Below are 12,405 nucleotides of genomic sequence, written 5' to 3' on the forward strand. Positions count from 1 at the left end.
GGAAAATTAAAGGATTTTAAGTGAAAACAAAATACTTGTTGCCTTAAAAGACTTTTATAATTGATTAAAATTAACATTTAACTATTGCCTTGGTAGAGAAATTATTGTCTGTTATTGTCAGGTAGCAGGAATAAAAAATGCTAATATCTTTATTTAATAACATAATTATAACATAATTCTGCAGTTTTAAAAGAAATGTTTCTATATTTTTCTCCAGTGTTATTAGGAATAGAGGACATTTTGGAAACGTCACTGTGTTCTGGCAGCTGTTCGCCAACGACACGCCTCTAGAGCCTCACCAGGAGTTCGTCAACACTTCTGGATTCATCGTCTTCACCACCGGAGAGAAGACCAAGCCTATAGTGCTGGAGGCCATCTCTGACAAAATGCCGGAGTTTAATGAGTTCTATGAACTTCGCTTGATGAACATTTCAGGTTAGCTCTCTTTTAAAAAAAAATCCTGGTGCTGGAGGCACCCTACCCTGCACATTTTAGTGCGATCTCTGCTCCCAAAACAAACAAATAAAAAACACCTGATTCACACCTGAACCAGTCAGTTAATAGCAAGCGTAATCGGAAGAGGTGTGTAATTCTCTCCTATTCCGTGCCCTTCCCTTCTGCATATCCCCATATGGTCTCAGAGAGCCTACTTGTCTCTTCCCAGATGCGACATTTGTAGCTCCACCCTCTTGTTACCTGCCCCTAAGTGTTTTGTGTTTCTTGTTTCCTCTCCTCTTTCGTGTATATATAGTTCTTTTGTTTCAGCATTTGTTTGTTGATTCTTGTTTGTGTTCTATGTTGGTCAGGTTGTTTCTTTGTTTTCCGTCAGAGTGTTATCCATGTTCATATGTTGTTTAGTTTTTGATTTACTGTTTGTTTTCACTGTCAGTTTAATAAATTACTTGCATTTGCATCCACCTCCGCATCCTCCCTGTGCAAACCTGACAGAAGGACAGCAGTTTGTAAAATTTGAAAGGTTTAATGATTAAACTGCATACATTAAAGGAATTGTGATGAATATTAAGCTATTGAAAAGGCCCTGTTGTCAAATCCTTTTCTGATGTCCACAGGTTCATAGAGTTTTAACCCTTTTTCTGTTTTCTCCACAGGCGGTTATCCTGGAGAAGGTGGCAAACTGGCTGACAAGAACCTCAACGCCTCTGTCCTCATCCCCTTCAACGATGACCCCTTTGGAGTATTTGCCATTGACAAAGACAACCTGGACCAGGAGATAGCAGAGGACGTCTTATCTGTGGACGACATGTCTTCAGTAACGTCTTTCACCATCCTACGCCAGCAGGGCACGTTCGGAGACGTCCGTCTGGCCTGGGAGATCCTGTCTGGAGACTTCCCGCAAGGTTTACCACCCATGGTGGACTTGATCTTGATGGCTACGTTCCCACCGGCCGTGATGCTTCAACCCCATGCCAGGAGGCACCATTCTGGAACCGATGCTCTGTTCTTCTCTGGCCTTGCTGGTGCTTACGGAAGCATCGGTCCAGAAGTTCAGCCTCAGGAGATTCCTCACAGCCTGGCCAACTTCACTTTCTCAGCCTGGCTGATGCCCAGGCCCAATACGGATGGGTTTATTGCTTCAAAGGGCAACGGTAATGGAACCATGTATTACGGAGTGAAGATCCAGATCAATGAGTCTCATGTTAGTGTAATGCTTCATTACACAACCTTAGGATCTAACAGCACCCAGGTGGCGAGAGCTACAGCGGCGAAGTTCGTGGAAGATAATGTATGGGTCCATGTCATCATTGCCGTGGAAGATGGAATTATCGAGTTTTATCTGGACGGAAGCCCGATGCCTGGAGGAATCAAGAGCCTGAAAGGAGAGGCCGTCTTGAATGGTGTGTAAACTGGGTTTATTTTAAGGTTAGAAACTAGGCCTGAGATGTTTACGCTAGAGGTCTGCGCGGGACTGTTTTTTTAAACCCGCTCCCGCCCGCTCCCGCGTCTTTTTGTCCCGCTCCCGCCCGCTCCCGCAAAAAAATCACTTCTTTTAATCCCGCTCCCGCCCGCCACATACACATTCCCGCCGCTCCCGTCCCGCAGTCCTAATATGAATTGAATTAATTACATTTAGTGCTTCAAATTTACATATGTATTTATTAAAACAGCAATTCAGTTCGCAGTCCAAACACATGCCATCAGGTGCATCAAGAATCCTAGAAGTGGATTAGAAGTGGATCTATATTATATAAAATAATAAATGTAAAAATATATAAAATTAAATTCAATTAGTTTAATTAATATTTGTATTATTATTATTAATAATAATAATAATAATAATAACAATAATAATAATAACAATAACAATGTTATTGTTATTGTTATTATTATTATTGTTATTATTATTATTATTATTATTATTAGTGTGATTGCAGTAATGCAATCACAGTATTGTTCTTCTTAAGTCTTATTCTTATTATTATTATTAGTGTGATTGCAGTAATGCAATCACAGTATTGATCTTCTTAAGTCTTATTCTTCTTCTTCTTCTTCTTATTATTCCACCTGTTTTTTGTCCGGTTAACTAGTGCCGCAGTTTTCGAAATATCGACTTCGTTCAAAAGAGAAAACGTGCGTCCTTATCGGGAATGGTGGGCTTGTATACAGCTTTCCGATCGGAATTACGTTTTTCGTAAAAACTTCGTAAGTACGCGTTTTTTCGCGCATTGAAAATGAATGGGCAGAACTTTGCACGCCCGTGGACGTCGCAATTTTTGAGATACGAAGATGAAACCAATTGAGGACCTGTAGAACTTATTGAGCTCTTTCCGAAAATATGCGTTACGAAAAGTTACGACGTACGGATTTCGTACGAATGTCGTACGAAGTGGCCCCATAGGAATGAATGGGGCCAATCGGAGGACGGCAGCTAGATCGAAGGACAGGTAGCTAGAACTCCAGTACTGTGAGTGTATGGAGCAGCTATGGGATAAAACAGCATTAGGTCAAAAGTTTGGACACCCCGGCCCCCCAGTACTGTGTGTAATGGAGCCATGGGTCAAAAGTTTGGACACCCCGGCCCCCCAGTACTGTGTGTAATGGAGCCACGGGTCAAAAGTTTGGACACACCGAACGGCCAGAGCAACCTAGCGTGCATAGCTAATTGTTGTATTTGCACGTTGCGTAGCAACGTGCAAACACCATTTAATCTAATTTATGCATATAAATCACCTAGCAACCACCTAGAAACACCATAGCAACCACCACAGATACCATAGCAACACCTTAGCAACCGCCTAGCAACACCTTAGCAGCCACCTAGCAACCACCTAGCAACACCTTAGCAACCTCCCCGGATACCATAGCAACACCTTAGCAACCGCCTAGCAACACCTTAGCAACCGCATAGCAACCACTTAGCAACACCTTAGCAACCACCCCGGATACCATAGCAACACCTTAGCAACCGCCTAGCAACCACCTAGCAACACCTTAGCAACCACCCCGGATACCATAGCAACACCTTAGCAACCGCCTAGCAACACCTTAGCAACCACCTAGCAACACCTTAGCAACCACCCCGGATACCATAGCAACACCTTAGCAACCGCCTAGCAACACCCTAGCAACCACCTAGCAACCACCTAGCAACACCTTAGCAACCACCCCGGATACCATAGCAACACCTTAGCAACCGCCTAGCAACACCCTAGCAACCACCTAGCAACCACCTAGCAACACCTTAGCAACCACCCCGGATACCATAGCAACACCTTAGCAACCGCCTAGCAACCACCTAGCAACCACCTAGCAACCGCCTAGCAACCACCTAGCAACCACCTAGCAACACGTTAGCAACCACCCCGGATACCATAGCAACACCTTAGCAACCGCCTAGCAACACCTTAGCAACCACCTAGCAACCACTTAGCAACACCTTAGCAACCACCCCGGATACCATAGCAACACCTTAGCAACCGCCGAGCAACACCCTAGCAACCACCTAGCAACCACCTAGCAACACCTTAGCAACCACCCCGGATACCATAGCAACACCTTAGCAACCGCCTAGCAACACCCTAGCAACCACCTAGCAACACCTTAGCAACCACCCTGGATACCATAGCAACACCTTAGCAACCGCCTAGCAACACCTTAGCAACCACCTAGCAACCACTTAGCAACACCTTAGCAACCACCCCGGATACCATAGCAACACCTTAGCAACCACCTAGCAACCACCTAGCAACCACCTAGCAACACCTTAGCAACCACCCCGGATACCATAGCAACACCTTAGCAACCGCCTAGCAACCACCTAGCAACCACCTAGCAACACCTTAGCAACCACCCCGGATACCATAGCAACACCTTAGCAACCGCCTAGCAATACCTTAGCAACCACCTAGCAACCACCTAGCAACATCTTAGCAACCACCCCGGATACCATAGCAACACCTTAGCAACCACCTAGCAACACCTTAGCAACCACCTAGCAACACCTTAGCAGATACCAGCCAGCACTGCAATCACACTCGCAGTTTCTGCAGGAACTGCAATCTAGTTCCACCTGTTTTTTGTCCGGTTAACTAGTGCCGCAGTTTTCGAAATATCGACTTCGTCCAAAAGAGAAAACGTGCGTCCTTATCGGGAATGGTGGGCTTGTATACAGCTTTCCGATCGGACTTACGTTTTTCGTAAAAACTTCGTAAGTACGCGTTTTTTTGCCCATTGAAAATGAATGGGCAGAACTTTGCACGCCCGTGGACGTCGCAACTTTTGAAATACGAAGATGAAACCAATTGAGGACCTGTAGAACTTATTGAGCTCTTTCCGAAAATATGCGTTACGAAAAGTTACGACGTACGGATTTCGTACGATTGTCGTACGAAGTGGCCCCATTGGAATGAATGGGGCCAATCGGAGGACGGCAGCTAGATGGAAGGACAGGTAGCTAGAACTCCAGTACTGTGTGTAATGGAGCAGCTATGGGATAAAACAGCATTAGGTCAAAAGTTTGGACACCCCGGCCCCCCAGTACTGTGTGTAATGGAGCCACGGGTCAAAAGTTTGGACACCCCGGCCCCCCCAGTACTGTGTGTAATGGAGCCACGGGTCAAAAGTTTGGACACCCCCGAACGGCCAAAGCAACCTAGCGTGCATAGCTGATTGATGTATTTGCACGTTGCGTAGCAACGTGCAAACACCATTTAATCTAATTTATGCATATACATCACCTAGCAACCACCTAGCAACACCTTAGCAACCACCTAGCAACACCTTAGCAACCACCCCGGATACCATAGCAACACCTTAGCAACCGCCTAGCAACACCTTAGCAACCACCTAGCAAACACCAGGCAACACCTTAGCAACCACCCTGGATACCATAGCAACACCTTAGCAACCGCCTAGCAACACCTTAGCAACCACCTAGCAACCACCTAGCAACACCTTAGCAACCACCCCGGATACCATAGCAACACCTTAGCAACCGCCTAGCAACACCTTAGCAACCACCTAGCAACCACCTAGCAACACCTTAGCAACCACCCCGGATACCATAGCAACACCTTAGCAACCGCCTAGCAACACCTTAGCAACCACCTAGCAACCACCTAGCAACACCTTAGCAACCACCCCGGATACCATAGCAACACCTTAGCAACCGCCTAGCAACACCCTAGCAACCACCTAGCAACCACCTAGCAACACCTTAGCAACCACCACGGATACCATAGCAACACCTTAGCAACCGCCTAGCAACACCCTAGCAACCACCTAGCAACCACCTAGCAACACCTTAGCAACCACCCTGGATACCATAGCAACACCTTAGCAACCGCCTAGCAACACCCTAGCAACCACCTAGCAACCACCTAGCAACACCTTAGCAACCACCCCGGATACCATAGCAACACCTTAGCAACCGCCTAGCAACACCTTAGCAACCACCTAGCAACCACCTAGCAACCACCTAGCAACACCTTAGCAACCACCCCGGATACCATAGCAACACCTTAGCAACCACCTAGCAACTGCTTAGTAGTGACCTACCAACCACTTAGCAACACCATAGCAACCACCCTGGATACCATAGCAACACCTTAGCAACCGCCTAGCAACACCATAGCAACCACCTAGCAACCATCTAGCAACACCTTAGCAACCAACCCAGATACCATAGCAACACCTTAGCAACTGCCTAGCAACACCCTAGCAACCACCTAGCAATACCTTAGCAACCACCCCGGATACCATAGCAACACCTTAGCAACCGCCTAGCAACACCTTTTAATCTAATTTATGCATATACATCACCTAGCAACCACCTAGCAACACCTTAGCAACCACCTAGCAACACCTTAGCAACCACCCCGGATACCATAGCAACACCTTAGCAACCGCCTAGCAACACCTTAGCAACCACCTAGCAAACACCAGGCAACACCTTAGCAACCACCCTGGATACCATAGCAACACCTTAGCAACCGCCTAGCAACACCTTAGCAACCACCTAGCAACCACCTAGCAACACCTTAGCAACCACCCCGGATACCATAGCAACACCTTAGCAACCGCCTAGCAACACCTTAGCAACCACCTAGCAACCACCTAGCAACACCTTAGCAACCACCCCGGATACCATAGCAACACCTTAGCAACCGCCTAGCAACACCTTAGCAACCACCTAGCAACCACCTAGCAACACCTTAGCAACCACCCCGGATACCATAGCAACACCTTAGCAACCGCCTAGCAACACCCTAGCAACCACCTAGCAACCACCTAGCAACACCTTAGCAACCACCACGGATACCATAGCAACACCTTAGCAACCGCCTAGCAACACCCTAGCAACCACCTAGCAACCACCTAGCAACACCTTAGCAACCACCCTGGATACCATAGCAACACCTTAGCAACCGCCTAGCAACACCCTAGCAACCACCTAGCAACACCTTAGCAACCACCCCGGATACCATAGCAACACCTTAGCAACCGCCTAGCAACACCTTAGCAACCACCTAGCAACCACCTAGCAACCACCTAGCAACACCTTAGCAACCACCCCGGATACCATAGCAACACCTTAGCAACCACCTAGCAACTGCTTAGTAGTGACCTACCAACCACTTAGCAACACCATAGCAACCACCCTGGATACCATAGCAACACCTTAGCAACCGCCTAGCAACACCATAGCAACCACCTAGCAACCATCTAGCAACACCTTAGCAACCAACCCAGATACCATAGCAACACCTTAGCAACTGCCTAGCAACACCCTAGCAACCACCTAGCAACACCTTAGCAACCACCCCGGATACCATAGCAACACCTTAGCAACCGCCTAGCAACACCTTAGCAACCACCTAGCAACACCTTAGCAACCACCCCGGATACCATAGCAACACCTTAGCAACCGCCTAGCAACACCCTAGCAACCACCTAGCAACACCTTAGCAACCACCCCGGATACCATAGCAACACCTTAGCAACCACCTAGCAACCACCCCGGATACCATAGCAACACCTTAGCAACCGCCTAGCAACCCCTTAGCAACTACCTAGCAACCACCTAGCAACACCTTAGCAACCACCCCGGATACCATAGCAACACCTTAGCAACCGCCTAGCAACACCCTAGCAACCACCTAGCAACCACCTAGCAACACCTTAGCAACCACCCCGGATACCATAGCAACACCTTAGCAACCGCCTAGCAACACCTTAGCAACACCTTAGCAACCACCTAGCAACCACCTAGCAACACCTTTGCAACCACCCCGGATACCATAGCAACACCTTAGCAACCGCCTAGCAACACCTTAGCCACCACCTAGCAACACCTTAGCAACCACCCCGGATACCATAGCCACACCTTAGCAACCACCTAGCAACTACCTAGCAACACCTTAGCAACCACCCCGGATACCATAGCAACACCCTAGCAGCCACCTAGCAACCACCTAGCAACACCTTAGCAACCACCCAAGATACCATAGCAACACCTTAGCAACCGCCTAGCAACACCCTAGCAACCACCTAGCAACACCTTAGCAACCACCCCGGATACCATAGCAACACCTTAGCAACCGCCTAGCAACACCCTAGCAACCACCTAGCAACCACCTAGCAACACCTTAGCAACCACCTAGCAACACCTTAGCAACCACCCCGGATACCATAGCAACACCTTAGCAACCACCTAGCAACACCTTAGCAACCACCCCGGATACCATAGCAACACCTTAGCAACCGCCTAGCAACACCCTAGCAACCACCTAGCAACACCTTAGCAACCACCCTGGATACCATAGCAACACCTTAGCAACCGCCTAGCAACACCTTAGCAACCACCTAGCAACACCTTAGCAACCACCCCAAATACCATAGCAACATCTTAGCAACTGCCTAGCAGCACCTTAGCAACCACCTAGCAACACCATAGCAGATACCAGCCAGCACTGCAATCACACTCGCAGTTTCTGTAGGAACTGCAATCTAGTTATTATTATTATTATTATTATTATTATTATTATTATTTTGCACCAGTATAGTAAATGTCGTCCTTTAAATTACACACCCCCCTCCCCCCCCCCCCTCCTCTGCACACGCCTGCTGGAGATGCTGAAAATGTGTGTGTGTGTGTCCATCCTCCGAGAGATTTTTCTTGTGTTTTTTTGTTGCTTGCATGGGAATCATAGCGTGATTATTATAATTTTCTTAACTATTTATCAATTTGCGGGAGCGGGACCACATGTTAATGTGGTCCCGCTCCCGCATGGCCTGTATTGATTAAATTACCGCTCCCGCCAATAACAATTCAGTTTTGTCCCGCGCCGCAACATATTCTGACGGGTCCCGCGGGTCCCGCGGGACTCCCGCGGGAGTGCAGACCTCTAGTTTACGCTTCTAGCGCGTGACCAACAGGACTGTAAATGTTGCATTGCTTCATTCCTCTTCACGCAGGTATCGCACACAGATTGCAACCCCCCTCATTCTAAGGAATTGTCCATTTCTGTGACCACCTACTTGTTTCTACACCCATTACTCATTTGGTCAGCTCAATTGTGCATATAGTAGCCCTGCTTAATTCTATAAATATAGACTGTAGTCAATAGGCTTATTTTCTCTTTGCATTTTCACTTTATTATCCTCCTTTCACCCTGTTGTTCAATGGTCAGGACCCCACAGGATAGACCACCACAGAGCAGTTGTTGTTTGGGTGGTGGATCTTTCTTAGCACCACAGTGAGAATGACATGGTGGTGGTGTGTTAGTGTTAGAATGTGTTGTGCTGGTACGAGTAGATCAGACACAGCAGTGCTGCTGGAGCTTTTAAACATAATGAAAATCTCTTATTGCAGGGCTTGCAAAGCAAAGCGCCATAGTGTTATCAGTTGTCTTTTTATTTTATTTCTTCTTTCTTTGTTCAATCGCTCTACCATTGTAATAACACAAAAGTAATAGCTTTGTAATAAAACAGTAATAATATAAATATAATAACTGTAATTACAGAATAGTAATGTGGGAATAACAATAGTAATAACATTGTGATAGCATAGTTACAACTCAATAGAACATTGCAATAACATGATTATAACACAGTAGTGTTAACACTGTAATAAAACAATAGCAATAACATAAAATACACTAATAACCTGATCGTAATAGAACAATTATAACACAATAAAAATAACACTGTAAAACATGATATGTAATGACTGTAATTACATTGTAATAACAATATATTAACGCTGCAATGACTTAATTGTAATAACGCCATAATCTAGTGTTGCAGAATTATAATAACACTGAAATTGCTTTAATAAAACATTATATTAACATGATAATATGCAATTGCAATAGCATGGTAAAAACACTATTGTAATAGCATATTAATAACACAATAGTAATAGCAAAACACTATTGTTATCCATTGACTTCTTCTGCTGACTATTCTTCAATTATTTAAAAAACAGTTAATGTAGAAACTTTGTTTAAACTGTGTTCTTTCTTTTTGTCTATCTATCTGTCTGTCTGTTTATCTATCTATCTGTCTATCTATCTATCTATCTATCTATCTATCTGTCTATCTATCTATCTATCTATCTATCTATCTATCTATCTATCTATCTATCTATTTATCTGTCTGTATGTCTGTGTGTCTGTCCGTTTGTCTATCTATCTGTCTGTCTGTTTATCTATCTATCTGTCTATCTATCTATCTGTCTATCTATCTATCTATCTATCTATCTATCTATCTATCTATCTATCTATCTATCTATCTATCTATCTATCTATCTATCTATCTATCTATTTATCTGTCTGTATGTCTGTGTGTCTGTCCGTTTGTCTATCTATCTGTCTGTCTGTCTGTCTGTCTGTCTGTCTATCTATCCGTCTGTCTGTCAATCTGTCGGTCTATCCGCCCGTCCATTCGTCCGTCCGTCTATCTATCTGTCTGTTTATTTGCTGGTCTGCCTGTCTGTCTGTCTATCTTAATAAAAGGCATTTTTAAACATGTCTTTGTGAAGTTATATACTTGTTCTATATAATGTAGTGTATAGACTGTAATGGTAAATACAGGATTAATAGTAAGTGTATTTCTCCTGTAGCTATTGGCTGTACAGTATTTGCTACTCGATCGTGAGCTGAAAGATTAGCACCAAACTACACGACTATTTTCTTTCTCACCACATTACTCTTCATTATTGTGGTTTTTAATGAGCTCTGGGTTCTGGCGAGGCTGCTCCCCGTGCCCGGGGTCCACATCTGGCGAGGGCCTGTTGTGAAAAGCCCGTGCCATTGTTCGAGATTTCACAGAGCCGGTACGCTTGAGCGAGCGCTGGGCTGCCGCTGGACATTGTTAGCAACACATGAAAGCGGCCAGCGGTATTCCTCGCGGGTAATTGAAAACAATGCGGCCTTTGTGATAAACGTGAAGCACCCTGGAGAGACTTCCCTGACATCTCTTTTACTAACTTCAATCAAGTAGATGGACACATAAACAGAGAGCATATCTGACACTGTCCGGGATTGTTAGCTTAACCGGCTGGATGTGTTATTCAGGCTTTGTTCAGGGGTTTTGTCGGGGATCACTCGAGCGTATTTCCTCAATTTGTACAGTTGTGTGGCTCTGAATGCCTTTCTGGTGGCAGCGAGGTCTACATACACTAAGACTGTAGGAGGGGAGAGCAGGGGTGAAGACAGAGCCTGACCTGACCCCTGGGTTTAGAGGTGGACATCTGTACTTTTAGCAGCTTGATTGATTTTGCTTGATTTTCAGTACAATATTCAAACAAAACTCTGCCTACTGTATTCAAAGATAGAGTTCAGGATGAGATGGACCCCTCAAGATGGACCCCTCCTTAATTGTAGTCAAACATATCAAGACATATCTGATCAGATTTAGATACTATCAAAGAAAAGCTTACTAAAATGTGATGTAGACATAAAATTGTTAAGCTGATTTTTATTGTTGATTTAAAAACAATACCCAAGATTTTTGATATTATAAGTCTAAATATCAGAATAATTATTGAGTATTACAAGATAGCAAGCCAAATTATTGAGGATATGTAATTGTGACAAATGTGTAAATGTGGATAGACTATAGACTATAATATCCTAAGTATATAAATTGATATTCTGAATCAGAATATTGAGAATAAAATTGCATGAAATGAGTTAATATTGCAACTTTTTGCATGAATGTCTTGAGAAAATCAGTAAAATACATGAAAATAAATATGTATATTTATTTTATAGATCAAAATATAGAGCAAATAATTTATAACTAATTGTTTAAACTTTCTGTGTCCAGGTTTTGAGAAAATTATTGTAAAGTCATTATACCAGGTCAGAATTCCGGAAACAATTTTCTTATTTTGACTTTCTAGGTCAAAACATAGAGAGAAAAAGTCATTATCTCAACAAAATTGGTCAAAGTCTTGAGAAAATAATCATTCAAAATCATTTCAATTTTTTTTGTCACAGTGTAGAGAAAATAATGCATTATTTCAACTTTATAAGTCAAGAAATTTGAGAAGTTGAGAAGAAAGTCATTTGATCATACTAAGTCAAAATATTAGCTAATTTTGTTTTTAGTAAGTCAAAATCTTTAGAAGATAATTACTTATTATCATATTAACTCTAATATTATATTAACTTAATGTAATTATTTTGACTTTCTAGGTCATCAAATTAATAGAAGTTTATTTTATTAAGGTTAAGGTTATTTCAACTTTTTAAGTAAAAATTATTAAGCGGATTTTTAATGTTGATTTAAAAATGTCCAATGTTCAGAAAATACCCAGTATTTTTGATATTCTAAGTCTAAATATCAGTATAATTAGTGAGTATTACAAGATAACAAGCAAAACACTGAGAGAACAAAATTAGTTTTCTATTTTCTTTATTTAAAAAAGTTTTGATTCAT

The 12,405-nt window shown here is 43.7% G+C and overlaps 1 protein-coding gene across 4 annotated transcripts in view; it reads left to right on the top strand.

Annotated features, from left to right (window-relative positions):
• adgrv1 (adhesion G protein-coupled receptor V1) overlaps positions 1–12,405 on the top strand; it is a 252,872-nt gene that overhangs the window by 62,562 nt on the left and 177,905 nt on the right. For all 4 annotated transcript variants that reach the window (XM_049470643.1, XM_049470644.1, XM_049470645.1 and 1 more), the window contains 2 exons: positions 218–435; positions 1,110–1,856. In XM_049470643.1, the coding sequence (XP_049326600.1) occupies positions 218–435; positions 1,110–1,856 (965 nt within the window). The remainder of the gene's footprint in view (positions 1–217; positions 436–1,109; positions 1,857–12,405) is intronic.

Source organism: Astyanax mexicanus, chromosome 22, assembly GCF_023375975.1.
Source record: "Astyanax mexicanus isolate ESR-SI-001 chromosome 22, AstMex3_surface, whole genome shotgun sequence".
NCBI lineage: Eukaryota > Metazoa > Chordata > Actinopteri > Characiformes > Acestrorhamphidae > Astyanax > Astyanax mexicanus.